We start from the raw sequence: 27,775 nt of genomic DNA, 5'->3' as shown, positions 1-27,775 counted from the left end.
CTGGCTGATGACAGTCCAAGTGTTCAACTGAATTATAACCCATTTTAATCGCACTAGGGACTAACCCTTTGCAGAGTGTGTGCTTCCTCTCTGCTGGCCGGGCAAAGTTCAGCTGACCTTTTTTTTTTAGCTTCTGTACACACAAAGACCTGTGCTACTCATAAGCATGGATGCTAAAAACCTTGCTTCCTACGAGCAGAGTGTACATCGGCATGTAAATGGGATTAGCTTGCGGCACTCCTTGCTAGCTCTTGACCAAGACTGCACATGACCACACTCACCTGGTTTCGACCGACTGGTACCTAGTCAGCGCTGAGGGATGCACTCCCGTTTTGTTGTTCCTAAACAGTTGTCTGCAAGGGAGCATTTCTTGTTTAATTTGAAAAAGCTCTCCCTTGTTCCTGAATCTGCTGCTTCCATTTCCATATTCTCATTGCAAAGAATAGCCTAAAGCTCCACAATATATCAGCTCTCTGACAGAGGAATTACTGAGTTAAACCACAGTAAAACCTGGCCTCTGCCCTCTCTGTCTCTTTGGAGCTGGGAGTGAGTGCTGTGATTTACCTGCAGCTTCTCCAGGGCTCTTCCCCATGTGGAGGGAGAGACCAGCTGGGCAGGGGTGGCTGGTCACGGTCCCCTCCTCTGCCTCAGGCAAAGGGACGGTGCTTTGGGGACCCATCGATACTCAGGGCACGGGGCAGTTTTTGTCTTCAGTTTGCTGGGCAGGAGGTGGGAGATGAGTCACCGGCATGGAAAACAATGACATGGAGAACAAGGACGTGGCTTGCACAGCCATGGGGAGTTAGCCAAAGCGGTGACAGGGCCATAGGGTTCAGCAGCTCTTTGCTGCTCTGTGCCACCTGGGAGTGGACAGGCGCTGCTGCAGTGTGGCTGCAAGTATGTCCATTGTTCACATCTGCTCCTACCTCCTCGCCCTGCCTGCCGCGGCTCTGGGTAACCCGGAGCAAGGAGAGAGCACAGAGGAAGCCAGCGGGGTTTTGAGGACCATGCCAGAGGCAAAATGGGGCAGGAGAAGAGGCAGAGGCAAGAAATTCGCCAGGTCCATCTGCAGCACAGATGGCTCAGAGCAGAGAGGCTCGGAGGGTCTCACTAACCACCAACTTATGCATCTCTAAGCACATCAGAAAAAACACATCCTCCCTTCTTCTTCTGCCCCTGCGCTCCCAGAGCTGTGGTCTGGCAAGAGGAACACAGGACCAGGGTGTGGGGAGGTGCACAGCACAAGACAGCGCTGGAGGGGTCTGCTCCTCGTGGGCCCCGTCCCTGTCCCTCCTCCTCCTCCTCCTCAAGCAGGCGGCAATCCTTAGCCAGGGCTACAGGAAACAGGGGCGCGGGACTTCTTGATGAAACACGTCTCCATGTGCTCACTGCGGTAATTAAAGGAATGGAAAAAGAAATCCCCGTAACTCTTCATAAAGAAAGATGTGAGGAAAGGAGTGCCCTTTAAAACCCCTCTCCTTACGCACTTTTCCATAGTAATATGAAAATTAAAATGTAAAGGCTGTTGCAATAGTATCAATACAGAAAAAGCCAAGGCCGAGCCATAACATACCGAGTACACTGTGGCCCATCCCCAAGGCCTCAGCTGCTCAGTCAAGGAATACTTTGTTTAAAACAAACGCAGTAAGAAAAAATGACCATGTAAACTAAGGTCTGGTGAGAATACAGCTTCTGACTCTCTCTGTTATTATTATTATTAACCTAATTTGACTAATTACCTTGTACCTACAAGAGTTCCTTAACTGACATAGGTCTACAATATGTAAACAGCTTGTTAAAAAAAAATAAAAAATCTGCAGATCCGCATATTTTTGCTGGGTTCTGTAAAGTCCTGTGCTGACATCAAGTGGTGACATATTTTTCATGCCGAAGGGAGCCAGACTTGCCATACCGCTTATGCACGGGGCGCGATATTCGTTATCATGGGAAGGTAAAGGCAAGTGGACAGCGTTGCAGGGGGGCTACGGTGGCAGCCCCACCGGCGGGCGCTCCCGTGGGGACAGTCGGCCAGAGGAGCGTGGTAAAACAACGGAGCTGTGGCTGTGCAAGGCGAGAAGGGAGAGGTGAGCTTCCGCCGCGGCTCCTCAGCACGCGAGGTGCTGGCTGAGCCCCCCAGCACCCACCAGATGTGACCACCGGCAACAGCCCCCCCCTTTCCCCGGCCGAGAAAGCCCTGGCTGGGACAGGTACAATGGGTTTGGTGGCCTCAGGGGACTGAGGAGAGCGCGGAGAGCTCATTTACTAAACAGTTAACTGAAGAGGACGGGAGGGCATATTAATTAGCTCTCCAGAAATATCAATATCAAGAAGGGAAAAAAAAATATGTAAGGTTATGAACTGGCTGGGTTTTTTGAGGGGTTTTTTTTTTTTTTTCATGTGTTGACATTGAGGCCAGGCTTTGCCCTTAGAGGTTTTGTTTTCTCTTGAGCAGCTGGACTTTAAACTTCAACTACATCTCTGATGTAGCCATTTCCCCCAAGAGCCGCAGGAATGCAGGCAGGCGGCCATCAGGCTCAGAGGGTAAGAATGGCAAGGTGCTCTTGGACAATATTGTTTCTTCTCTCTGCCCTTTTCCTTCAGACAGAGCAGACAGGTATGGCCTTTGTTTTGTTGCGGGTTTAATTCTATTTTGTGCTACTGCTCCTCTAAATACACCAGTAATTTTGTACCTTGTATCGTGTTTATTTTGTAGCGCAGGGTGACACCACAGAGAACTGTCTGTTCCTTATTTTCCTTACATTTCTCCCATTTATTTCATATAGCTAAGTAAAAACTGCAGTAGGTTACTGAAGCAATGTAATTTTGAAGTACCATCATTTACACCAGGGTAATATTTTGTCTTTTCTTACCATTCTTGAAGAGTGCCCCAGGTATTAAAGAGAATTTTGGTTTATATTTCTAGTTGCTGCTGAAATAAAAATGAGTCCTATGAAAGAGGCTGAGATGCATGCTTGTTATAGCTTGAAGAAATTTATGTTTCTGTATTAATCCTCTGTGGTTTGTCGACATTGAGGAGGAGCCGGGCAAGGAAGAAAAAGATAGTGACTGCCTCAAAAGGTTGGAACGCCCCTGGCAGCAGCAGAAGTGCACTGCCAGTTGTGCTGGATGCGTCTCCACTGCACAGCAGAAACGTGCACTGGGGTGTTTGATAACTTTTTAAAATGCAAAACACAAACACAAAGCTTTTCTTTTTTCTTTTTTAATACCACATGCAAACCTGTTGCTTATTGGCTATCCTTCAAAAGCATAACGAAGCATTTGTATGCAGTTTCAGAATAATTTTGTTATTGCTGCCACTTTTTCCAATTCTCATATTATTGATTATTTCAACCTTTGTGCCCAGCAGTGCTGGGCCCCCAAACACTGTATAAAACAATAAACGCCCCCCCCCCCCCAGTTCCTACTCTAGCAGGTTTACTTTCCGAGTACAGGAGAACTGACAAACACGCACTGACGCACACAGCCACATACTGCTTAATGTCAAAGGCAACAGGCTCCAGCACGGCACCAGCCGCCCGGCCGGCAGGCAATTTTTGTTGCAGGCATCAGTGCAAAGAGGAGTTTTAAGATGTGATACGTCTCATGTCTTCGATCTCTCCTTAACTAATATAAAAAAAAAAATATTATGGTGTCTCTCACATAAAGGATATTGTATGATATAGCCCTCAGAACTTTGAGCACCACTGAGGGGTAGCTTGTAATTATTCTCTGTAAGAGAGATTTGATTGAGAGCTCAGCCATGTCACGGTTTTGCTTCTCAGCAAAAATTCCTGTGAAGTCAGTCTGAAGGGTGTCAGTTTGGATCCATCATCAGAAATTAATACAAATCATTTCTACTGCTGAGCCTGAAAGCCACGTGCAGTCTTACAAAATAGCCTCAGCCTTTATAATATTTTCCCCTTTCCCTGGCTGTGCCACATCAACACTGCTCTGTGTGTCTCGTGCAGGAAAAAAAATGTGTCGGGAAGGGCTTCAAATTCCCTCTGTTTGGGAGCAAGTCAGGCACTCCCCAAAAGAAGTTGTTCATCACCCCTCAGCCGAGTTTGGGCTAGGAAAGTAGGGTTCTTTCAGTATGTAAGTTTAATGTGGCTGAAACCCTAAATCGGCCAAAAAAAATTCTCTTCATGATTAAAATTGGCTGCTTAAGAAGATCTTTAAAAAAAAAAAGGGAAAAACCAAATGATGAAAATATATAAGGAAATTAATCTAAGTACTTACATTAGCATTTTTTCATACAACATTTCAGTGTTTATATCAGCTGATGATGCAAACAAAGTTATCAAGAGACAGAGGCGTGCCAGTTCCCTACTTTTGGAGGAGGTCCTCCAAGGCAGCTTGGAAAGGGAATGCCTTGAAGAGAGATGTACACACGAAGAAGCAAGAGAAGTATTTGAAAACGATGAAATGCTTGTAAGTATTCTGTTTTCCTGTGTGCATAATAAAAATTACTGCCTTGGTCCTTTACTATCTCACATTCAGCCCCGCAGCCTGCTTCATTTGTTGGGATTGTCTCCATGGGGAATCTTTGCGCTTGCAGCTCAGCAGGTAGAAAGCAGGTGTCTTCAGTGGTCAAAATGGAAATGCAGAGGTCAGCTCTGACACTTTTAAAGGCCCCTCCTGAAAACGGTGTGTCCCGTGCCTTATGTTGTGAAAGTATATGTCTGTCGTCCCATCCTGACCACACACGGAGAAATACAGCTGCAGCATCCCTTAGGGACCAGGAGGTGCAAGGGGGTGTTGGGATGGAGGGAAGCAACGTGCCAGCAAGTGGTGGGACCTATAGAAAGAGGTTCACTGGGTCAGCGGCTGTGCGTCCCCTTGTACAAGAGGCCCTCCTGACACGCTCAGCCGGATGCTGTGCTCTTTAATGGGAATCTGGCCGGAGATTGCTTTTGCAGGGCGAGCAGAGGAAACAGCCATCGGGCTGCCCACGGGCTGCGGGGAAAGTTGATGGAAGAGAAGTACAAGGAGCGGGGAGAGGTGTCCCCTTGGGGGAAGCAGCGGCAGAGCTGGTGGCAGTACCCAGGGAAAAGCGGGGCACGTGAAGGTGGTGACCAGTGTTAGTGACCTGCAGCTCCACTCCCTGCTCTCCCCTCGGCGTCCAGCAGCACCCGCCGGGGCCCAAGCGGGACAGGATGGGACGGGACAGCACAGGGTCACTTCCCAGGGCGCTGCACGCCGGACAGGCAATGGCCAGCCAGTTTTTCCAGGAAGCCTTATTGCTAAAGGATTCAGTTGTTTCTCTCTTGCCTACAAAGTGTTTCTTTTCCTCTACAGCTTTTTAAGAAACAAAAAAATAAGCAGGATGCAAACACCCTCCCGTCTCATGTTGTTCAAATTTTGCAGGCAAGGCAGAATCCGCAGTTATGCAACTGCATAAATGTTAAACTGTAGTATATATTCTCTCATATAATGCTTTTGTTTTACCAAAATATTTATGGAAGATGATATTATTTGAGAATTAAAATATAATTTCCCTTTTTTTTTTTTCCCCAGAAAATGTTTTGGGATGCCTACTATGGTAAGGTGGCCTCTTGATTTCTGTCCTTTATAGCGGTATCACACTGTGAACATTATGATTCAGTCTGATGGTGGTTTTCTAAGAGTTTTTAGCAGTTTATCCTACAAGAAACAGAGTTGCTATTTGTTATGTCTCTAGTAAAGAGGAGGAAAAGTATTGATGTGAAAGTTCTAAAAAAGTAATAAATAGGAAAAAACATTTAAGACTGCAAAGCGAATAAAAGTTGAAGGTGAGTAGATGTTATCATTGCTTTTCCTCAACTTAAGGCTGTTCTGAAACAACCTGAGACCTGAGAAAGTCCACTTTGCTGATACAATAGAGCAGCACAGGTTTACCAGCAAAATCTCCCAAATACAAACCTAGCACTTAAGCCTGAGCTAGATAGGTGTTAAAAGCTACTGGGCTGTCTGCAGACTCTGGACGCTGGCACTGCATCATCCCTTGGCAGCCTTCAAGGCAAGAAACAAATCTGTAAAAGCTGATGTAACTAGATGCCTCCTGAACAAGGAGCCTGGGGCACCAGCTTTTGGTGAAAATGCCTTGTTCCTTCCCTGCACACCCCACCCTAAGTTTTTCTCTTGTTTTTAACTTAGCTTTTATTAGTTTCTAATCTTAGGTTTAGACAGTGGATAAGGAGGTGGCAAAACCAGCAGTTAGTATTAATTTTCTGCAGAAGCCACTAAAACACCGAGTCCAGGGAACCATTAAATAGAAGAATCCCACAAGTGATATAAATTTTATGAAGAATGATGCTAAATATCTGGCCTTTCATTACTTCTGTGAGGGTGGGATTAACTTCTCCTAGTTTCAGTCGTTGGATGTTTGTACTAAGTGTGTCATGCAGGCTTTCTCTTTAGTCTATGAAGAAAGAAGGGCAACCAGTTGAGAAGGGTCCATCCAAACAAGCTTAGCCCTAATCAGGACGCAGTACTGGCTTTGGCCTCAGGGCTGGCTTCCTTGCAGTAATTACAAACCATTGCGTCCTGTCTTCTTGCTACAGAACAGCAGTGTGTATTTTCTTCTTTGTGATATCTTTTCTAACATTTTGAAGAGTGTTGCCGTGCATCTCCATGGCTTTTTTCCTCCTCACTAAACAAACCCATTTTTTCATCCTATCTTTCAAAGTCTCATTTTCTAGACCTCTGGTAGCCAGTATTTTAGTATACTAACACTCAAAGATATACGTGCCCATAGCTTGAGCAGACAGTGGTTGGTGTTTTTTTTTCCCCATTACCAGGCAGAGTTTTCACCTTTCTGTCCCTGATATCAATTACAGCAGCCTGCTGACTGAAGTTAACCTCCACGATGAAATTTTAAATTTTAGAAAGGTTGGAGAGCATGTCCCAGGTTAGGCTTTTCTGGCATGCTCCCTGATTGCTCCTGTCTACAACAAGCAGTTGTTACTTGGAGAAGGTTTCCAGACTGGTTTGGAGTCTTTCCAGTGGGTGGCTTGAAGGGAAACTGGCAGCTCTGCCTGGTGCTTCATCCATAGTGAGGGCATCCTCTGGTTTCAACGTTCAGTTCATCAGAAAGACCAAGCTTGCTAGTGTCTGAGCTGCTCTGTAATAATTGTACAGATGTGTAAAGGACAGATTTTCTCCTAGTTTGATGTTGCTTACTGTATGATTTTGATGCCAGCTTTTTTAATCCAGTGCATATCAACCTAACAGGGAGACCTAAACCACCAGTCTCATAATTACACTCGTAACAAGCACATGAACTGTAAGTCAGTGCTTTTCCCCGAAGGAGGGCATCCGTCCTCCAGAAATGGGTTCTGCCTCTGGGCACCTCCTGGCCTGCCTGCCAGGGGCTGCAGGAGCGCCTCTGGAAGCAGAGACTGGAGCTAGAATTACTCCTGAGGAGCTAGAATTACTCCTGAGGAGCGGTTTGGTGAGATGTAGCCCATTTCCTTCCAAACTGCTTTTCACAATGCTTCTCCAAGCGGCTCGCATGCTGGGAAGCAGGCTCCGTGATTCGGGTTGGCGGTGGTGGTGACTCGTCCCTCCCTTGCGGCATTTCTGCAGGCGGCAGGAGATGCTCATCGAGCCCCTGCCAGCACAACGGCGTGTGCGAGGACAGCATCCGCGGCTACATCTGCACCTGTGCTGAGGGCTACGAGGGAGAGAACTGTGCTTTCGGTAAGGCATCACCCCCTCTTCTTAGAAGCCCTATCTCCTCCTCTCGTAAGGGCTCCCTGGGAAACCATACACAGTTCTCTCATTACAGCCAGTTCTCAGTTTTTAGGTTAAAACACACATTTCTTGGCAGAGCAGAGGTGATGTGTGCTGCCTGTCTACTGAAACGTTACAGCATCCTGAGGTTACACTGGCTGCCTCTTCCCACTGAGCCTCCCTTCTCTGGGCATGGAGCAAAAGGTCTGAAGCAAGTCTCCCTCATGGTGGGCTCCATGGTCCCAGCTGCTTGACCTCCTGCTGGGCCTGAAGAACCAGGGCCGCGGTGCTGGGGTGGCTTCCCGGACACCCCAGTGCCTCCACGGCCACATGCACCCACAAGACAGCCCCTCAGGACAGAAAACAAAACCATTTTCAGTGGAAGTGTAAAAGGCGTAAAGCAAAGCGGATGCTTTCTGGCACGTAAAACTCCCTGGGCTGGAGCCTAGATTTTTACATCTGCCATGTTTTACTTTCCAGCCCTTACATCAGCATTTCTGCTGGCTCGGAGGTCCCCTGGGGCGGGAGACGCCCGGCTGCCTCAAGGCAGGGTCATTTTCTGTATAAGGGGTGTGACTGGAGAGAGACAGACCAGCTTCTTGGGGAGCACAGGTGGTGACACAGCTTGGATCAGTGCTGGGAGCCAGATCGGTTCTGCATGGCCTTAGAGATCCGCTTCATGTGGGGTTTTTTGCTACTTCTCCATCTGTGGGCTAGATCCATCATCAAATGGCTGTTCCTCCTGTTGCTTTGTGATGAAGCTGGTGTTTGCTCAGCTATGGAAAGTTGACTGAGCATATTTCAAAGGTGATTAATACTCCCTTTCTTTTTTTTCTTTTCTTTGTCAGCTGTTAATTTTAATTTTCCTAGCACAAGCATGAGAAGTAAGACCTATGCATTTGTTTTTGCTGAAAAGCAGAAACCATTAGCCTTTTTCTTCCTCAAGCAATACCTGCCTTCTTAGCATGTACAACAGTTCTCCTTGCTGCAGATACTTAGTGTTTTGTTTAAGAGAGCAAAAAGAAAACCCACGGCATCCTGTCATGGGTTCACATAGAAGGCCTAGTTTGACCCTTAACTGCTTACACTCCCCAGAACTCAGAGGTGCAGGCAGTCTGGTGCAGGGAGGAACTGGGTGAGCACAGTTTGCAACGAGTCCGTGGAAGCTGCAGAGACTCGGCTGTCTCCAATTTCTGCTTAGCAAGGGGAAAACCAATGTGGTGGGAAACACAACCAAGCCAGAGCCCCTGCCCACCTTCACACAAAGTGAGTAAACATAAAATGCTTAATAAAGAGGACTCAATCTATGAAAGAAAATTCCAGCTGAACTGAAGTATTTCATTTGGAGGGGACCTACAAGGATCATCTAGTCCAACTGCCTGACCACTTCAGGGCTGACCAAAAGTTAACGCATGGTATTAAGGGCATTGTCCAAAAGCCTCTTAAACACTGACAGGCTTGGGGCATCGACCACCTCTCTAGGAAGCCTGTTCCAGTGTTTGACAGCCCTCTCGGTAAAAAAATGCTTCCTAATGTCTAGTCTAAACCTCCCCTGGTGCAACTTTAAGCCATTCCCACATGTCCTGTTACTAGATCCCAGGGACATCAGCACCTCCCTCTCTGCTTCCCTGCCTCAGGAAGCTACAGAGAGCAATGAGGTCGCCCCTCAGCCTCCTCTTCTCCAAACTAGACATCCCAAAGTCCTTAGCCACTCCTCACAGGACATTCCTTCCAGCCCTTTTACCAGCTTTGTTGCCCTCCCCTGGATGCATTCAAGGACCTTCACATCCTTCTTAAATGTTGTGGCCCAGAACTACACACAGTACTCCAGGTGAGGCCGCACCGACGCCGAATACAGCAGGATAATGACCACTTTTGACCGGCTGGTTATGCTGTGTTCGATGCACCTTGGGATGCAGGTTGCCCTCTTGGCTGCCAGGGCACACTGCTGGCTCATATTTGGCTGCTGTCGACCAGCACCCCCAGATCCCTTCCTGCAGGGTTGTTCCCAATGCTTTTCCTCTGCCTGTTCCCAATATTCTTCCTCTGCTTGTTCTGTTTAGCTAAAAATGAATGTCGCCACCAAGCAAAAGAAGGATGTCACCACTTCTGCTACCCAGGAAGCAATTCGTACCGTTGTTCCTGTGCTGATGGCTATGAGCTTGGGAAGGACAAGAAACAGTGCATCGCGTTAGGTAGGTAGGAGCATGGAAGTACAGGGGGCACGTGCTCAGTGCTGGGGTGGGCAGGCCACCATCTGATAGCCAGATGCGATCAGTCTGCTTGGAGACTCAAGCGATGACGATATTACTGACCTTCCAAACTGGGCAGGAAAAGGAGGAATGTAGGGACCACCACCTGAGATGCCAGAGGAGCAGTAAAAGAAACAATATTTGATCTGAACATTTAAACGCAGGTCTGCAGAGAGGACTATCACTCACTGGGCCAGGTTTTCCACTCCTGAGCTCGGTAAAGACTAACTCCACTGAAGACCTGTCTTTTTGTGCGTGAGGTTAGATTGATTCAGATCAGGCACCTGATGGTCTGATAAATGAAGGGCGACATTTGCTGCCGTATTAACTAGTTTGAAGCAGTAACCCGCTTCATTTTTTCAATCTCATCCCCTTATAGACTAGGTCTACTAAAACCACAGTAGCGTACTTAGGCCCTTGTCTATGTTAGCAAGCAGGGCAGCCTAACAGGAGTTGAGCTGCAGAGCCACGCTTTTGGTAATGAAGGCTTGATGTTCACACTCAATGGACATTTCAGGTGGGCTTTACTTCAGACTAGCTCTAGTTTGGTCCTGCAGACCAAGCACCCGCTGGCTATGAGAGTACATTTTGTGTGCTCCTGGAGGGTGTCTTCTGGTTTAGCTTCACCTGAACAGAATCCAGTTTGTGTTGTGTGACCCAAGCCCACGCCACAAGGTGAACAGAAAGTGTGATAAATGAAGACAACTGGGGCATCCACTTGAAAAGCATGCTTGCTGTCTGAACCACAACAAAAAGACACGCGCATCCCTAGAGTAACAGCTTTAACAAGGAAAACCCAGGGTTTACCTTGTCCAGATTAGGCCACAGCTATCAGGTATTTGGCACAATTCAGATACAGAGATGAGGAATCAAGCTGTGCTGATGGTTAGCTGGAGAGGAAGCGTCATTTCACTAGTCGCAGACACACTGAGATCTGGTCACCACAAGCCTAATGGAATGACCCAAAATGTTCAGTGCCATCACTAAGCTGTTAGACTACAGATGCCAAGCAAATTATTCCAGTTTTCACCAGCTGAGAAATTGTCTTTCTCCTTTTCATTGGTGCAAAACCAAAACCCCAAAGTCAAGATGGGAACAGTAAGATATTTGCAGGTAGTAGTTGTTTTGAAATGATACAGCATAAGGTTTTGATTTTTTTAAAATTCATTTGGTAGATCAATGTGCGTGTGGCAGACTTCAAGACAACAATAATCTGAGAAGCAAAACCAGGAAGAAACGTGAGGAGCGATTTCCTTGGCAGGTATTTCTAGCAATTCATGAAAGCCATCACTCAACCTCACATGGACAGTGCTAGCCGTTGTCTTTTTGCATTTTCTTAGGTTCTGCTGCTAAACTCAGAAGGGAAGGGCTTCTGTGGAGGAGTGCTGCTAAAAAGTAATTTTGTATTGACTACAGCAGAGTGTGCCCTTCTGCACAGCCAGTTTGAAATCAGGGTTGGTGTTGGTAGGTGATCAAACATTCTCTCTCGTTGTAGCACATTTTAGTATTGACAAAATATTTTAAAAAAGCTAACATTTTTGCTGCACAAAAAATATTGTTAAAGGAAACAAATTTGCTGTCATCTCATTTAAGCATCTCAGTTAAGCACTTTGAACTAGAACCACAGCTGCCCTATACCCCCCCAAGCCAAGCCGAGAGACAACTGCCTCTCAAATGCAATTCACAACTCAGCACCTAGGGATAAGCTAAACCAGGTGGATTTAGAGGTGGCTTTTGGACCATCCCAAAATTCTCTTCTTTTGTTGGGTGTCTTTCCCTCTGAAATTATGCATGCTTCTACACATCATTAAAAAGCTGCCAAGATATTTTCTAGTTTACCTTTACTGCAGCGGTTTCAAGAAAGAGTGGCTTTAGTTTCTCTAATGCACGTATTTCTCAGCAGGGCTAAGCAGCTGTCAGTTCGCATGCAGTTTTCAAGTCTCTTGATAAATTATTCCTAAGAGCAGTGAAATGTCATTGCTTCACAGGGCCTAATGGAACAAGCGGAACTGGGATGATAATGCAAGTTAGCAAGAAACACATACACATTCGGTACGATGAAGACACCGGTGAGAACAACATTGCATTACTACAACTCCAAGAGCATGCCGAGTGCAACAACCAGCAGCTTCCAGTATGCATCCCCGAAAGAGACTTTGCAGAACACATTTTAATTCCAAAATTGGCTGGGACAGTCAGTGGCTGGAGAATGGAAGGTGATGAGCTTCAAGGTGATGAGTTGCAGGTTTCATACCTTCCTGCTGAGGACTGCAAGCAAGCACTCAACATAAGCCTCACGAACAGGCAGTTCTGTGGACACCTCCAGGAAGCCGTAGACAAACGACTGGCTGGAGGAAGCTTTTTAGCTACCGAGTATAAAGGCACTTGGTTTCTGACTGGTATCCTGGGATCTTGGCCACTAGAAGACACTGACTGGGAAACATTTCTATTCACTAACACCGCAAGGTATATGATATGGTTTAAACAAAAAATGAAATAATACACAAACACAACCAACCCTCCAGCACCAGACCCCTGCCAATCACTGCAAGGAAACATTTGGATGCAGCCAGTGCCCCCAAGTGACACTCTATCATGACTTGCAGCAATGGAAGTTGCAACAATGCTATGGACATAACTCCAATTCATATAGAAAGGCCCATTTGTCTTTCCTTCTTCTGTTGACATACAGTACTGTGAAAGTCACAATGCTGTAAACCTAGTTATGTTACTGAAAACTGATTGAACTGTAAGTTTCCTAGAACTGTTCATCCTAAAAACTCACAAAGTGTTCATGTTTTTCTGGGATTTTAAATGTTGCTAGAAGGAAATGAGTCTTTAATTCCTGTTACCCTGAGGTTTGCTTCAACAAATTCATATTCTTTTTTCAGCATCCACACAAGTAAAACTTATGAAGACCAGGGGAACTCCAAGCATTTAAATGCCTATGTTGATGTAGGACTTGACACTCATCACACTAAAAATGCTTCCCCTCATACATGGTACCTATGTTTTCTCTTGTGAATCATGTCCACATCACTTAACAGGTAAAATAAAACCCAACTCTCAATGAGAGGAAAAAAAAGTTTTATTTCCTTTAAAAATAATGAAAAAACCCCAAAACTACCACCCCATCACTATGAACAAAGTTACACTGCACCGCCCCCAAACAAACAAAATGCCCAAGGTAGTAACACTTAAAATAATAGATCCAGTGGCACTGTTTTCCCCCACAGCAGAATAAAACAGAGTATAAGTTACTTAGATAAGTTTTTTGTTCAAAAATGAAACCAAATATTACCAGAAGTAAAAAAACCAAAACCCCACAACCCATCTGTGGGCACCTATAGACAAAAATCCCGCATTTACTTGAACGTGCAAGTATCACTGACACAGTACAGCTTTTGGTGTCAAGGGCTTCTCTAGTTTTTAAGAGAAGGTTTGAAGAGAGTATTTAATACCAGCTAGGTTATTGAAGAGACTTTAAAAAAATGGAAACCATGAAAGAAAACATCATTTTCCACTCTGAAGAATGGATTAATGCAAGTAACAAAGGATGATACTTCTCCTCTCTGAAAGATAAAAGCAGAAATAGTAACACAAAGTACTTTATAAAAGCTTTAAGTAGTTTGGAAGGAATTTGGAATGCTTTATTTCTTCATGAAATACTCTGAATGATCTAGAAAGCCTGCGGAAACTATCATTGAAAAGTTAGCATTTCGTTCCAATGCACTTTGTAACACTGGCAGCCTTGGTCATTCTGGGAAAGGAGCCACAAAGTTCCTGGTATTCCAGTCCTGGACATGAACCAGGTCATTTACAATGTTCTTGGGGCAATTAGGAGCAGCTCCACTGGGCAAGCTGAGTATCTGAAAAGTACTTGCACAGATAAGATGCAATACTCAACACACTGTTGACAGCGGAGGAAATGGGTTCTGCTTACTGACCACAAGCTTTTGATGCTGATGAGATATATAGCCTTTAATGTGACCCTGGCAGAAGGAGAAAAAAAAGAGAGTGTTAGTACTGGAAGCTGATAACACAATGCCTATAACCTCAGCTGTCCTCAGACTAGACTACATCAAGCAAAGCTACGTGTGCATACTCAATCACCACTGCACTACTGTACTTAATACTTATATCTGTATGGATCTATAGGTGGGTCAACTCACAGAGTAAGCCAAAAGTTGGAACCACAACCACATTTGTGTACTCATGGCGCTGTCAGGCTGAGAGCCCGTTGCCAGGGCCCCTACTGGTCTGCTAACATTTCCTTGAAGAGACAGAGGTCTGCAGAAGTCTTTCTAAATTTACTCTTGCTCACTTTAAAATTAGGATTTTAATTAATCACTATTCCATACCTAATAAACTAAATGACATAGTACTTCCTTTTCAGTTATAGTGTGGTTAACATTGAAATAAATCTTCCAGTGACCTAATCCTACCCTCTGTTACTCCTATACCACACCAAATAACCTGTTTCAGAAACAGAGAAGTGGTTCATTTTTTGCTGACACTGCAATGCTGCTCCAAAACCTCTGATTTATTAGAAATCTCTTGATTTCACACCTTTACCTGTTCATGAGTAGTTGAGATCCACTTAGAGTAAAAGACAAAATATGAAACAAAACCAAAGAAATCTGGTTTTGATTTTTTCTAATGTTATAATGTCAAGAGTCTCCTACTTCAAATGCAGAACAAATCCCTTTTGGTCCCAGTTACAATTTTTGTATTTTTAAAACAGTATTTATGCATATATACAAGTGTCAGTACTGGATTTGTAATGTAAAACTCAACTTCAATTTTAACTGATTCCTGCAAAAGAGGCAGGAACTAGAGGAAGCCCTCAGGGAAAATGAGAACATTTCACTTTGAGCACAAGTGAATCAACTTTTTTTTTAAAAAACACAAGAAAACCTGGAATTACTGATATGTTTTTTGTAACAAACCTTTAATTCTCTACCTAATATTTTTTACTGTCTGAAGTCTGGAAGGACCAGACAACAAGTGGTTAGCACATACCATATATATAAGGTTAGCTAAAATGCACTGGACTTCATCAATATCAACATCATCTACTTGCATGAATTTCAGCGCAAACAGAAAGGCATCTAGAGATAGCTGATGGGTTTTGAGTAGTAAATACCTGAAAGAAACAACAGGAAAAAAAACTGTTATTGAGAAACAATCACTTAAAAAATCTGGTTCTTAGAAAAATGGCCTTTCTACAATAAATTCACTTTAAGAGGAATTCAGTGCTCTCAGAGAGAGCTAGAGAGCATATACATTTCTATCTCAGTCCTTGGTGAAACCATATTAAATCTGCTTTTGCAAAAATGTACGTTTTGTTATGCTTACACTTTCTTAAAGAGGTTTCTGTACGTGATGATTTTCAGCTTCTCAAGGATAAGAAAGATTCCACATCGAATAAAGAAGGTTTCATGCTTTGTCAGAGCGTCATTCAGCAGGAGAAGATTGCCTTCGCTACAAGGATGAAGAAATGAAAATATGAGAAGGTCTCACCCAAATGAGAAAAGAAATTGTCTGACTTGGTAGGAATATCCCTCCCCTGCCTTCCTCAATCATCCCAAATAAAAACCTTTTACTTAATACTTTTTGAATTAACACACAAGGCAATAAAATAATCATCATACCTCACAGCCTTTGTTACTTCAGCAAACTGCATAAGGTCATACTTTTTTAAGAGCTGAACTGTTGGCATATGGCCCTGAAAAATAAACAGTTTCCAAGTTTTCCAGGATAAAGTCAAATGCATTTTAAATGTAATCTAGTAAGCTATAAAAACATTTGTTAAACACAAATGTTGAATCACTTTTTTTTTTTTTGCTACAGAACGAGAGGGGAATAAAAGTATTTGTAAGGCAATCCTCTCGCCCCTGCCAAACACCTTGTAACTCAATTCACAATAACTACCTATTTATCATGGTTTAGGGAGTCTTAATATTTCTCAGTGTTGGGGAGCACTTATCAAGCTTGTAAAATCAAGATCCTGTGACATCAGACCTAGGCAGATCCAAATGCCTATAGGATCTAATCTGCAAACAGAAGAACCATGGGAATCCCAAGCATTACTAATAATACAAGCAGTGCTTCAGCACTGTCAAGTGCTAGCTCAGTCTGTACCAGACTTTTTCTTCACTATGCCTCTGTGCAGAAATAAAAATGTCCTCTCAAAAAAACCAACCAACCAACCAAAACCCCAAAACCCACAATCCACCCCACCCTCTCCCCCCAAAAAAAGCGAAAGTTTAAATTTAAAGAAACAAAATTCTCATTGCTAGATCAGGTGAGACTGAACCACCTCCACTATCAAAAAGAAACTTTGTTTTTTTCCCCCTGCACAGCAGAGATCAAATTGCACACTGACTTGGGTCAGACTTTAAATTTAGTTACCACCATGCTATGCTGTTGGTAACTCCTTTCCTGGTTGGAGGATTAGCGCAGAACTCGGCTGCATGGTTACTGAGAGCTGCTAGGAATAGAAAAAAACCATCCAAGCTATTTTAGTACAGTTTAAGGTTAGTGTTAATGTTTGGGCTCCGATTAAAAAAAGCAACTGTAAAAACAATGACCTTTACCTACTTTCTTTAGCGTCTCTTGTACACTAGAACCGCTCCAGAAAAGCCACAGTAATTCTAGGCACTAACGGACCCACCAGTTTAAGGTACCCAGTCAAGACTGGGACAAAGTTTTTAGGAAGACTGTTAGTTTTCCTTTACCAACCCTACCACTGAGTGATCTGAAAGCAACCAGTAAAAAAGTCAATAAATAAAAAATGAAAATCAGAAGCCAATTATCATACCCCCTATGCTTGCCCTTTACCCACATGACACTGCAAGGGACTGGAACAGGAGTACTGACTGGAAAAGGGACGATGGTCATAAACAGGTTGGGGCAAAGGTGGAAGATGGCAACTTGCAGAAGCAGGTGACAACAACCTTCTCCATGGGTAACTTTGGTAATAGGGCCAAGAAGAGGAAACTAAAATCTAGTTCTTGTCCCCTCAGTTACACTGAATTAATTGTTAGCATAATCCCACTAACTCAGGGACACACAAATGCCAGCACAGCACATGGGAAAGGACAGGAACAAGAAGCAGAGATGTGCTTAATTCTTTTAGTACAAAGACAAAATGATCAAATAGTAACCAGACTTCATTGACTTGTTCAAAACCAAAATGCTCTACTTCATGACCCTCCTGACATGCCTCGAATGGGCAAGCGTACAAGGTGCAAACAGAAAACCCAAAGATAGGAATCCTTTCTCTCCTGTGGCAAACTCCCCCTCCCCAAACAGTCTTCAGGCATCTGTTTGCACAGCCTCCTTCCCTTCACCCCGTGACAGCAGCAGACAGATTTGTACAAAGGAACCCACACATTCCCTGGCCCACCTGTGCACCAGACAGGCACACTGTTAAGTGCTTCTCCAAAGAGCTCAAAACTATCTTTCTTACAGAAGTAACCTCAGGCTGCACCTTTAGGGGAGTGGGAAGAAGGTAAGGGGAAAGGAGGGGGGCTGTTTTGTTTGTTGTTCCCCCCCGCCCTTTCTCCTTTCCTGTATTGTATAAATGGCAATTCAACAATTTTTGTCCTTGCACCAAAAAGTGTGCACATGCTAGCTCTTACGGGGGTCAGGCACAGATAGCCTCTGAATTCCAATAAGGGAAAAACAAGAACCACACTGAGCATCAGTTTGGTTGTCTGCCCCCCCCCCCCAGAAGTATTTAAAAAAGTAAGATCTACTCACCAACAACATTTTTACTGGTAGCAGGTAGATCAAAATCATTCTTTTGTTCTTCTGGCTTGAGCGGTGGCAGTGCTCAAAAGCAAATGACAGATACTCTTCAGCTGCGGAGACAAATAAAAGTGCTAGTAACATGAGCCAACAACAAAAATGGATTAAAACTGTAATCCAAATTCCGTGCTCAAAGTCCACCTCTAGCTTGGACACATGATATTTGAAATTATATAAAAAAGAATCACACCAAAGTACATTAAGAAAAATGCTATAAGAATTATTGGAGATGCACACAAAATACAAAGTATTACCAGAAAAACAAGTCCTTCCTTCAGAGAGTCAAAGAAAACTTATCAAGGTTTAGATGTGAAAGGTAACAGTTACATGCAATATTGGAATTTCAGCTTATTTCAGTAACATTATTGTGTTACTACTACGGGCGGGGAGAATCTCAAGAAATGCTGGTGAAACAGAACTCTATTTTCTAAATTCACAGATTAGGTTCTTCAGTGGATGTAAGCTGCATGCGATGCGCCCATCTGCTGAGCTGCAGAAACGTGCCAGTGAGACCACACAGCATGATAACATGAAAATCTCTCATCCGTTTTCACCAAGAGAAAAAAGTGACAATCCTGACAGGCAGAAGACCCTGTTCAGAGCAACAAAACTGGCTCCAGAATGGATTTTGGTCAGGGGCATCAGTTAGCGATGAAAGTTGTACACCTTAGCTCTAGAAGCATTTCTATCAAGGAATAAGAAATCTCAGAAATGTGGTTTCTACATCTTCCAAAATCAGTGCACTGAGAAAATAATTCTACAGTACAGTTTGCTGAAGATTTCCTACATGGCATACAGCAACTTGAAAAGGACGAGGGAGTCACCAAGCCTCCTTTGTGAAACTGTTTACAAACCTATTCTTTTGGATGCTCATACCTTTTATTATGCACGCACACAATGTGTAAGACTACAGAGAACTTCACTGACACAAATATTTTAAAACTGGGCATATACTACAATTAGAATTGTCATGTAATCTCATCTTTGATCTGACTCAGCCTGTGGGCCTTAGATCTCTCAGCATGAGTTTGCCTTTGATCAATGCAAACATAACTGCACCTTCTACACCATTTCAAGTCTCACACACACACACGGCATCAGCCAGATTTCATACCAGACTTTAGGTCTGTCTTACTGGCACACAGTACCTTGCTTAAAATCACTGTCAAACATGGCTTTGCGTCCAACGTAATATCTGTATGTAACACGCTGTGCCATACTATATTCGTCCTTCAGATTTGAGCTGTCAATTGCTCTAATTAAGGGCTTACATAGATGGAGCTTGTTGATCTGTTAAAAAAATTGCAATTTTGTTCAGAGAGCATAGATACAAAGTATCATATAAAAAAGGGTGGGTTTGACTTAGAATATGAAATATGAAATACAGCTTACTAGAGTTGACCCCTACCTTAAAATAAATTTTGAACAGCTGATTCACGAGAAACAACATGCCCCACTTTTTGGAATCTTCAATGCCTGCTCGACTGTCGTAAGAAAAGAAAAAGAAAAAACCTACTAGTACTGAACATTTTAAGAAAATAATGACTTTGTCCTTATGGTAAATTACCTCCATAGATATATTACAGATTTTTAGGGTAAAAATAAAAGTCAAGGCCAAACTCCTTGTCTTAAACCATACCACCACTGTCAAAACAGAACTTGTGTTCCCACATTAAATTTTGAACAGCTCTGCTACATTTCTTCTCAACATAATGAAAAGATGTCATGCTAAATACTATTCATCTGCATCAGGGTCCTCACTCCAGCCTGCAGGTAACACATACACTAGCATGGCTATAATATTCAAGGTGAAAGAAAGATTAAAAAAAAAAAAAGGCATTTTCTTTACTTAGGAATTGTTAAAATTGCTAAGACTGGAAACCAAAGAGTAACCTCTTCTCTATCTAACCACAACGAAGAAAACTTCACAACTGAACAGAGCATAAAAGGGTTAATGATCTTTCCTAAGAGACAGGGACAAAATCAGTCCCTCCCAACAACATCTGCTAGGAATGTTAAACCTGAAGGGAGGCCTCTCCAGCAGTAGTTAATAGTCAAGAAAGAACAGACTATAAATGAGAGGAAACAATCCTCAGAAGAGTTTGTTCTTATCCAGATATGATCTTAGTAAGTGGAAAAATCTTATGTAAAGTTCATTAAGTTCTTTAACAATTTAATAGTGCAAGTTCTATAGAAGATCTTTCACTTACGTGTCACTGGCACAGACTCGAAAACAGCTCATCAGCAGTTCTGCTGCTTTTTCCAACATGTCACCAACTTTGCTTTTCCCTTTCTTCACTAGCTGTTGATCTGCCTATCATCACACAGCAAGAAACAATGTGTAATTCTACATCCTGATTTGCTGGGTCATAAACAGTTTAGTGCCTTAATACAGCATTTTTATAAAGTATTACAGCAATATATTTGCCATGCCTGCTATCTGCCAAATCTAGAAGGTATTCAAGCACACAGAATAAAAGAAAACATTCGGAGAGGCTCCTGAACATGTACCAAGCCTAATACACAGGAGCACAGTCCTTTGAAAATAGCACTGAGTGCTATTACCTTCAGTGCCAGTAAGCTTAATGCAGCTCTCTGAAACCTAAATTCAGGATCATCTGATAGCTGAATTGGAGCATTAACACTTCAACTCAAGTTTTCAAAGACCAAGAGTCTGGCAAAAAAATTTATTTTGAACAAAAGCAAACTAAAATGATTCCCCAGTTATGGGGTTTGAGTTTTAGAATTTATAATTAAGCTTCTCTCCACAGCCATAAGGGCTAGATTTTATTTCTAAACGATAATCAACATCTTCTAGTAGTAACGCTGCTACGACCTGGGATTTTCAGAAGAAATGGAAAACATATGTTACAGCAGCAAGAGGAAAAAAATGAGTTGTCAACACATGGGAAAGATCCACACACTGATTAATGCAGAACTTAAACAACGCAGGTGAGGTGGGGGGGAAAAAGCGAGTAGATATTTACTATGTGCTTTCTAAAAAGTTTTATTATAATGCTTGCATTCTCACTAGCTGAAACATAAGGAAAATAAATGGAAATGCACCCTTTACTACAGAAGTCTTCTCTGTATCTGCATCCTTTGAATATACTCAGGTGAGAAGACAGAGTTCGAACGCGTCCACCATGACTGATCCCACTTTCCCCTTTCTCATGCATATCAAATAAATGAATTTGCCTCACTCAGACTGAGAATTGAGGCTTGTTACAGAGCGGGCAGACACATACAAAAAATATTCTCTGTGCAAGCATGCCAAACGTGTTTGTTTGTGGGCGGGCACAAGAAAGTGCTAGGGGGACAAACACTGAAAATACTGGACATTGTCAAACTCTAACCTAACTTGAACTCCAGCTTCACCTCTTCAGGTAAAGTGACTGGGAGCAAGATCATGACCCTGCCACTTACCTTGGCCTAGCAGTTCTCATTAGATCCCTAGAGAACCTGCTTCAATTCACTAGCCTGAGAAAAATAATGTACTTTTTTTTTTTTTTGCTCATCAGCAAACTCCCCTCTTCAGATACGGTAAGTGGTTAGATTAGCTCAGTTGTCTGGGGTATCTCCACCCTCAAAGACTCCACCAAATCCTGAGGATAACACATGGAAATAGTGAGTTGTGCCACCATGCTACTCTATAAAGACAGTACTTAATCACTTCATATGCTCTAAGCAACCGTGAGTTGCGTGCAGGTTCTCAGAACCTCTCTGGTTCAAGCTGCAAATGGGAGGTGAACAGACTGAGCAATCCAGTTTTTCAATAGGACTGGATGAATTCATGTGTCAACAAAATCCTAAACAAGGAATTAAACAGTACTGAGCAAAATTAGGCTATGTAATAAAGTCTAAAATATTCCCACCATGGAAATTCCTAAAGTAATGAGGCTGTTGAGCAAATCTACTTACATTATTAGCAAAAATTCGAAGATCGAGGGCTACAGCATACATGATAGGTAAAGCCCTGGCAAAGTAAAACATACTATACTCAGTATGTGCAAATCATGCAATAAGTAAGACATGAGAAACAAGCTTTTTTTTTTTTTTGGCTATTTGGTCATAAAACTAGAAAAGTATACATTAATCTCTTTAAAGAAAGAAAGATGCACTCTTTAAAAGGAAAGGTCTTCAAGATTTCAGCATTTCAGAAATCCTACACTGGAGGAAGAACCAATTCAGAAACATTTTTTATGGTGGCTTTAATAAAATACCATCTCACCTTGAACATATTATTCACGCTTTTACTTATGGACCATTCTACATAATTAAGCTTAGATGTTTAGTTTTCACACTTTTAGATCTAAAAAAACTCAATCAGGCAGCAAAAACAATTAGGCTGCATTTACATATCGCTGGGGATAAATAAAAACTATAAGCATAATTTTAGTTTGACTACTGTGGTATTATGATAGTGAAAGACAAGAGTCTAATTTCTAGCAGCTCTTTATGATGTACTCACCAGTTTTCCTCTTTATGTGCCTGAAATGCTCGCAGGAAAGATGTATTGTATTTAGGAGAATTTAAAATGCTATTAAATGAAGCACAGATAAAAAAAACCCCAGCAGTTGTATGGTACCACATATCACTACACCAAAGGGCAGAAACCAAGAAAGCAAGGAGTAGATGAGGAGTCAGGACGCAAAGACACAGTAGAGAAAAATGCGAGCACGGCCATGCACTCCTTGCTGTGGCAGTAGCCATAAGAAGTATCTGTTGCCTAGAGATAAGATAGCAGCTTTCTTTATCAGTATCTTCCCCTCCAGCCAAGTACAAACTGGGAAGTATATTAATGATTTGAGGGTCTCCTATACTCTGTGAGAAATTAATTTTCTATTGTAGAGCCAAGTAACAGATTCCTTCTTAGCCCTACACAAAGTTGAAAGAAGAGTGTATCTGTATTTCCTTGATTAAGAACCTAAACAGCTGAAGTGTATTTGGAAGCAGACCACATTCTATTAAATATTAAAAAGGGTAAAGGTAACTTATTCTACGAGAAGACATATAGTTGTTAATCTGAAAACAATATACAAGATTTATGGAAAAGGATATTGGACAATAACTGTTTGGCATTTGTATGCTTCTATAAAGTCATGGTTTCCAACAGCATAAGTACACCTGTCAAAGAAAAAGTGCATTAGTGCATCAGAAAACATCACATACATAAGTAATTCTTTTTGCCTTTTAGCAGGCATAGAGCTTTGCAGTTTATTTAAAAGAGACACAGAAATACAATCAGAAATGTTCCTAACAAAACGGCACAAGTATTTTAACACAGCACTAAGCCTGCTGATTGTAGAAAACTGATCCGAGAGAAGAACAGGGATTTGTTTATATAATATGTACAGTATCAACTGTAATATGCTAATGCTTACTGAAACTGTCACCAAGATTAGCATAGATAAAAAAAATGCCAAGACCATTGAAAGTGAACTAAAGACTGTGTTACTGTAGAAATTTTTTTAGATAAAAGCTCACAGAATTACTTAGGTTCTAAGGCTGTCTTAAGAGGATTTTTATGACTAAAATTCCATTTTAAAAATATTTATTTCTCTTACTTATTTCACTCTAAATTCTTGTGTAGCTAGTAAATGCAGAGCAAAGGAAACAGCAAGCACTGAAACCAAAGCTGTGTCAATGGCTACATGCAGATGACTGCCAGGTACATAAAGCAAACTTTATGTGGAAAGGAAAGAAAATTTTTTATTTCCTGCAGTTCTAGAATTAATAAGTAATAAATACCGAGTTTTCAGATGTAAGCCTGACGTGGTTTAGCCCCAGCCGGTAGCTGGGTGCCACGCACCACTCGCTCACCCCTCCCCCGGCAGGCTGGGGAGGAGAATGGAAAAACAACGGCAAAGCCTCGAGGGTTGGGATAAGGGCAGGTTACTGGGACAGCAAGGGAGAGGGAAACAATCAGCAGCAGTACTGATAACAGATATTCACAATGGGTGATAACAAAGAACAATTTACCGATCCGGCGACCGACCCACCAACCGGACACTCAGCCTGTCCCGGAGCCACACCGAACCCGCCCCTGCCCGACTGGCCCCCTTTTATGGTGAGCATGACGTCACATGGTATGGAATAGCCCCCGGCCAGCTTGGGTCACCTGTCCTGGCTCCTTGTGAAATTAACTCTAGCCTTGCCAGAACCAGGACAAAGCCCTTTAAAATAATTAAGTAAACTTAAGGATATCCTTCCCCATCCTTGCCAGATGCCTCACAACTGACTTTACATTTCCGGTCCATCTTTACCTTAAGTGGGCTGCAAACATTTCATCATACGGTGGTTCCAAAACTTGTTGACATTTCTCCTCTGGAGATGGAAGCTAAGTATAGAATAAATCAATGAAACATTAAAGGAACATCCAATGCACCAGAAACGGAACATCATATGGATTTTTTTGTCATGGCAGCTTTATGCCTTTGCCATCTATCAGAACCTTAAGTTGTATTAATAATCACATCCAGTGTAATGAATTGCTAGTTTGCATTCTGTCTCCAGAACCTGATTAAAGCTAGCCTTAAATAAAAGCATCTGAAACGTATATAGCACAAACACTGGACCATTGCTACCCACTGGTTTTCTCTTTATAGTGACTTCCACTGTGCCACGCTGCCAACTAATGTAGACCTGGCCAGAAGGGACTTTCAAGACTGTATCTATCCAGAAAAGAATTCAAAGTGGAACACAAAAAGCCATCCAGGGAAAAAAAAAAAAAAAAAGGAAATATGTAATATCCTTGTAAGAAGATAAGGGAAACAAACCTACAAGGGGATCCTACTCTGGCCTGTGAAACAGATTTCTGAGGTTTATCTCCAATGGAGGAGAACCCATATAAAGAGCTAGGAAAACTGATATCAAAACAAAAGAAAGGTCAAAACCAGATTCTCACCTGTAGCCTTGGGTTTGCAACATGTGGATGTTTAAACGATACCAATTCTGCACAAAACTGTCCATCTCTGCTGTCAATGGCTTCTTGTACCTACCAAATAAAACAGCCACATTACAGAACAAAATCCAGCCACAGCCATACAACATATTTACACGTGACTGCAGAACCCTCCTCCTTCTTACCACTGGTCATCCACATCAATACCAACCCAAATGCGAGTTTTTAAAGGCTTAAAACTGAACAAATCAATATTGTATTTTCAATACACTTGTTTTTCAAAAAGGTATCAATGAGAAGGTAGGGTGAATGCTATTGTGTTTTTTCCTTATTTATAGGATACAAGCAAACCAGAGAATCCCCAAACAACTTAGATGGGTTTAGCATTGTAAAACAGCAGTTGTGAACCAGATTCAGTTACACTTTTTAAATTTCCAATTGGACTTACGGGCATCAAACATCTGTGAAGGCATAAACAATCTCTGAGTAACGCTTAAAAATGAAGACAGATAGATTAAACACGTAGCTATCATTGCAAAGGCAATGTCTGATATGAGACTAGAATCTGTATAAAATACTTTTAAAACCTGTCAAGACTATAAATGCTATATTCTGTGGGAGAATGGTTTAATTCTCGTTCCTGCTAAAGATGACTCCTTGTAAAAAATAGTCTGAGCAGCTTATTGCAACATCAAGCTGGAAATTTCTTCAGTTGTGGAAGTAGTTTTAGATATTACTTCTTAAGAGCTCCTTTTCCACTGCTTGTGGGAAATTTGTTATATTTTTTGTCCTGATAGGGAAAAAAAAAATCTTTTTGCTGTACAGAAAGCTCCTACTAAATGGGAAAAAATTCATAGACTAAAGTAGCAAAAGAGGGAAAAATCAACTGCTTAAATTCTTTAAGAGATTAGTAGGGTTTTTTTTTTCCCCAAGTAAAGGAGAGCTAATTTTGTGTTTTGGAAGTAGTTTTTCTTATTAAACGTTAAATAGACTGTGAGCTGGGGAAGATGCTGACTTTTCAGAGCAGATCACTGTCCTGAGATAACTCGGCCACTCCATTTTGGAGACTAAAACCCAATCAATTACTCCCTTTTTGTGCCTTTCATTCAACTGACTCGACTGAAGCGAGTAAAGCGGTAACAATGCTGAAAATCCGATGACTCAGAAAGAGGCAGTAAGAGTGGCACACTAAAAGCTTGACACTGAACGTTCAGTCCAGCTGGTATCCTTGTGATCCTGCTCTTGTCTCTCCAGCCTCCATGCCTCCACACTTCTGTACTTCTTAAATCCCTGTATTTCTTGAATCCCTGTGCCGCATTTGTTAGTGCACGCACGCACGCACGCACAATCCCACAACATTAGTTCCTATGGATAAATTACATCGCTATCTGTTATATTGGTAACCACCACGCTTTTCAGAAATTCCAGGGATTCACCCTTAGCACGCAGCTGGTATACTTAATACCGACTGGAGAAGTATATTTCTTTACCACATGGCATATTCTAGATTGATTTCTTAAACAAGGTAACATATTTACAGCAGAGAAAGACACGGTGCCCAGAAATAAAAAAAAAAAAAACTTGCTTACTTGCTGCAAATACTGATTTATGGTGATGTGCGCCATTAAAACAGAAGAAGAGGCAGGAGTCCCAAATACAAAGCAGTTGCATCACATTCTGCAAAACGAACAGGCGTTTAAGAGGACAGCAAAGCGACAGTATCTCACGCACACTCCCCTCTTCACGCTGAGGAAACTCGGGATAACTTCATCAAACCTCTCGCCGGTGGGCGGCTGCCGCCGGCCTAGGGGCCGCCAAGCAAGCAGAGCGGAGCGGAGCACAAGCACACGCTGCCTGCCCGGGGCAAACTGCGTGCGGAGGAGAAACCCCGGCACAAAGGCCCCGAGGAGGGCGGAGCGCCCTGGAAGCCCCAAGGGGGCCGAAAGCGGAGGGCAGACGTTAGACGAGGCAGGAGCTCGGTGGGGCGGGAGGCGGCCCCACTCGCACACGACTGCGCACAGCGACACGCGTCCGCGCCGCGCTCCTGCCCGCGCCTCTCCCGCACCCACAGCATGTCCCCAGCGGCCCCTCCGCCCCTCAGCCCCCGGCAGCCCCACTCGGCCCTGCTCCATCGCAAACCCACCCCCAAGTAACGGCGCGGCACTTCCGATAGCCGGTAAGGCGCTTCCGGCAACTTCCGCCGTACTTCCGATACCTGGCAAGGGACGTGACGTGCCTGACGTCCGAGGGGCAGTGGGAACGATCCGGCGAGTCACGTGACACCCGCCCCGCAATAACTACTGCTGCTGCCGTGCCTCTTCTCCGCCCACAGCGGCGCCCGGGAGGCACGGCTTTGCCCCGGTAGCCAATGGAAAAGCGCGATGGGCGAGGCCGAGGGCTTTCGTCAGGGATAAACCTCGTGCGTCGGGGCGTGCCGCACGTTTGCGGGCTGTGGCCGTAGTTTGTCATGTAGGTGTTGGCACCGGTATGATGGAAGCGGTCGCTCCCGTTGGCGTTTGTCTCCTCACCTCGTGAAGCAGGCGGGCGGTAACGTTTGTGAGCCCCGGGCTCTGTGCCGCCCGTGTGACAGGAGCCCCGTGTCGCTTCCCTGACCAGCGGCTTCCCCTCCGTGCCTGCCACCGGTGCTGCCCGTGAGGAGCGCGGGGGAGTCTGTGAACTTGTGTCCAAAACGTCAAGTCACGCATTTAACTCCTGACGCCATTGCTCTTACAGGCACGAACGTGAGGCGCGTAAAGCGAGGGCACGCTCAATGCTGCGGCAGGCTGCGCTCGCACAGGTGTGAGGCCCGAGCGTGCCTCCGGCTGGGCTGGGGGTTGCCGGTGACCAGGACACGGGCGGCCTCTCGGGGCCAGTGGCTCTGCTGGGTAGGAAACCGAGGTCAGGGTGGGAAACGCGGCTGCTTCTCGGCTTCTGCTCCGGCCGCCGCTTGGCGCCGCGTACCAACGAGTAAAGCCAGGCGAAGCAGGGGGAACCGAGGGGCTGCGAGACGATGGCGGGGAGCAGCTGCCACCCCGCGGGGGGCTGCTCCGGCGGGCGCGGGAGCCATCTTGTGAGCGGGGCCGGCGCTGCC

General features: G+C 43.7%; 2 protein-coding genes across 6 annotated transcripts; one reads left to right on the top strand and one right to left on the bottom strand.

Annotated features, from left to right (window-relative positions):
* Window positions 1-1,908: 1,908 nt before the first annotated feature.
* PROZ (protein Z, vitamin K dependent plasma glycoprotein) lies at window positions 1,909-15,736 on the top strand. 2 transcript variants are annotated; one of them, XM_054801800.1, is made up of 9 exons: window positions 1,909-2,084; window positions 2,453-2,541; window positions 4,268-4,431; window positions 5,518-5,542; window positions 7,567-7,680; window positions 9,777-9,908; window positions 11,141-11,226; window positions 11,306-11,429; window positions 11,954-13,050. In XM_054801800.1, exons 1-9 carry the CDS (start codon window positions 1,918-1,920, stop codon window positions 12,463-12,465), a joined length of 1,413 nt encoding a protein of 470 aa, XP_054657775.1. In that variant the 5' UTR covers window positions 1,909-1,917; the 3' UTR covers window positions 12,466-13,050. The 2 variants fall into 2 exon arrangements, with proteins under 2 accessions (XP_054657775.1, XP_054657786.1); XM_054801811.1 differs by having other exon boundaries at window positions 1,996-2,207; window positions 2,453-2,614; window positions 11,954-15,736.
* On the bottom strand, window positions 13,036-27,775 carry PCID2 (PCI domain containing 2). 4 transcript variants are annotated; one of them, XM_054801846.1, is made up of 15 exons: window positions 26,900-27,775; window positions 26,274-26,361; window positions 24,688-24,777; window positions 24,047-24,120; window positions 22,842-22,907; window positions 22,252-22,293; window positions 21,702-21,756; window positions 19,991-20,094; window positions 19,189-19,264; window positions 18,929-19,070; window positions 17,733-17,833; window positions 15,620-15,693; window positions 15,324-15,449; window positions 14,988-15,111; window positions 13,036-13,957 (listed from the first exon to the last, which is right to left on the bottom strand). In XM_054801846.1, exons 2-15 carry the CDS (start codon window positions 26,307-26,309, stop codon window positions 13,868-13,870), a joined length of 1,200 nt encoding a protein of 399 aa, XP_054657821.1. In that variant the 5' UTR covers window positions 26,310-26,361; window positions 26,900-27,775; the 3' UTR covers window positions 13,036-13,867. The 4 variants fall into 4 exon arrangements, with proteins under 4 accessions (XP_054657821.1, XP_054657812.1, XP_054657839.1 ...); XM_054801837.1 differs by having other exon boundaries at window positions 26,828-26,914; XM_054801864.1 differs by lacking the exon at window positions 26,900-27,775 and adding an exon at window positions 26,461-26,753.

The sequence above is a fragment of the Grus americana genome, chromosome 1 (genome assembly GCF_028858705.1).
Source record: "Grus americana isolate bGruAme1 chromosome 1, bGruAme1.mat, whole genome shotgun sequence".
Taxonomy (NCBI): domain Eukaryota; kingdom Metazoa; phylum Chordata; class Aves; order Gruiformes; family Gruidae; genus Grus; species Grus americana.
This window is presented reverse-complemented; position numbering and strand designations above follow the sequence as displayed.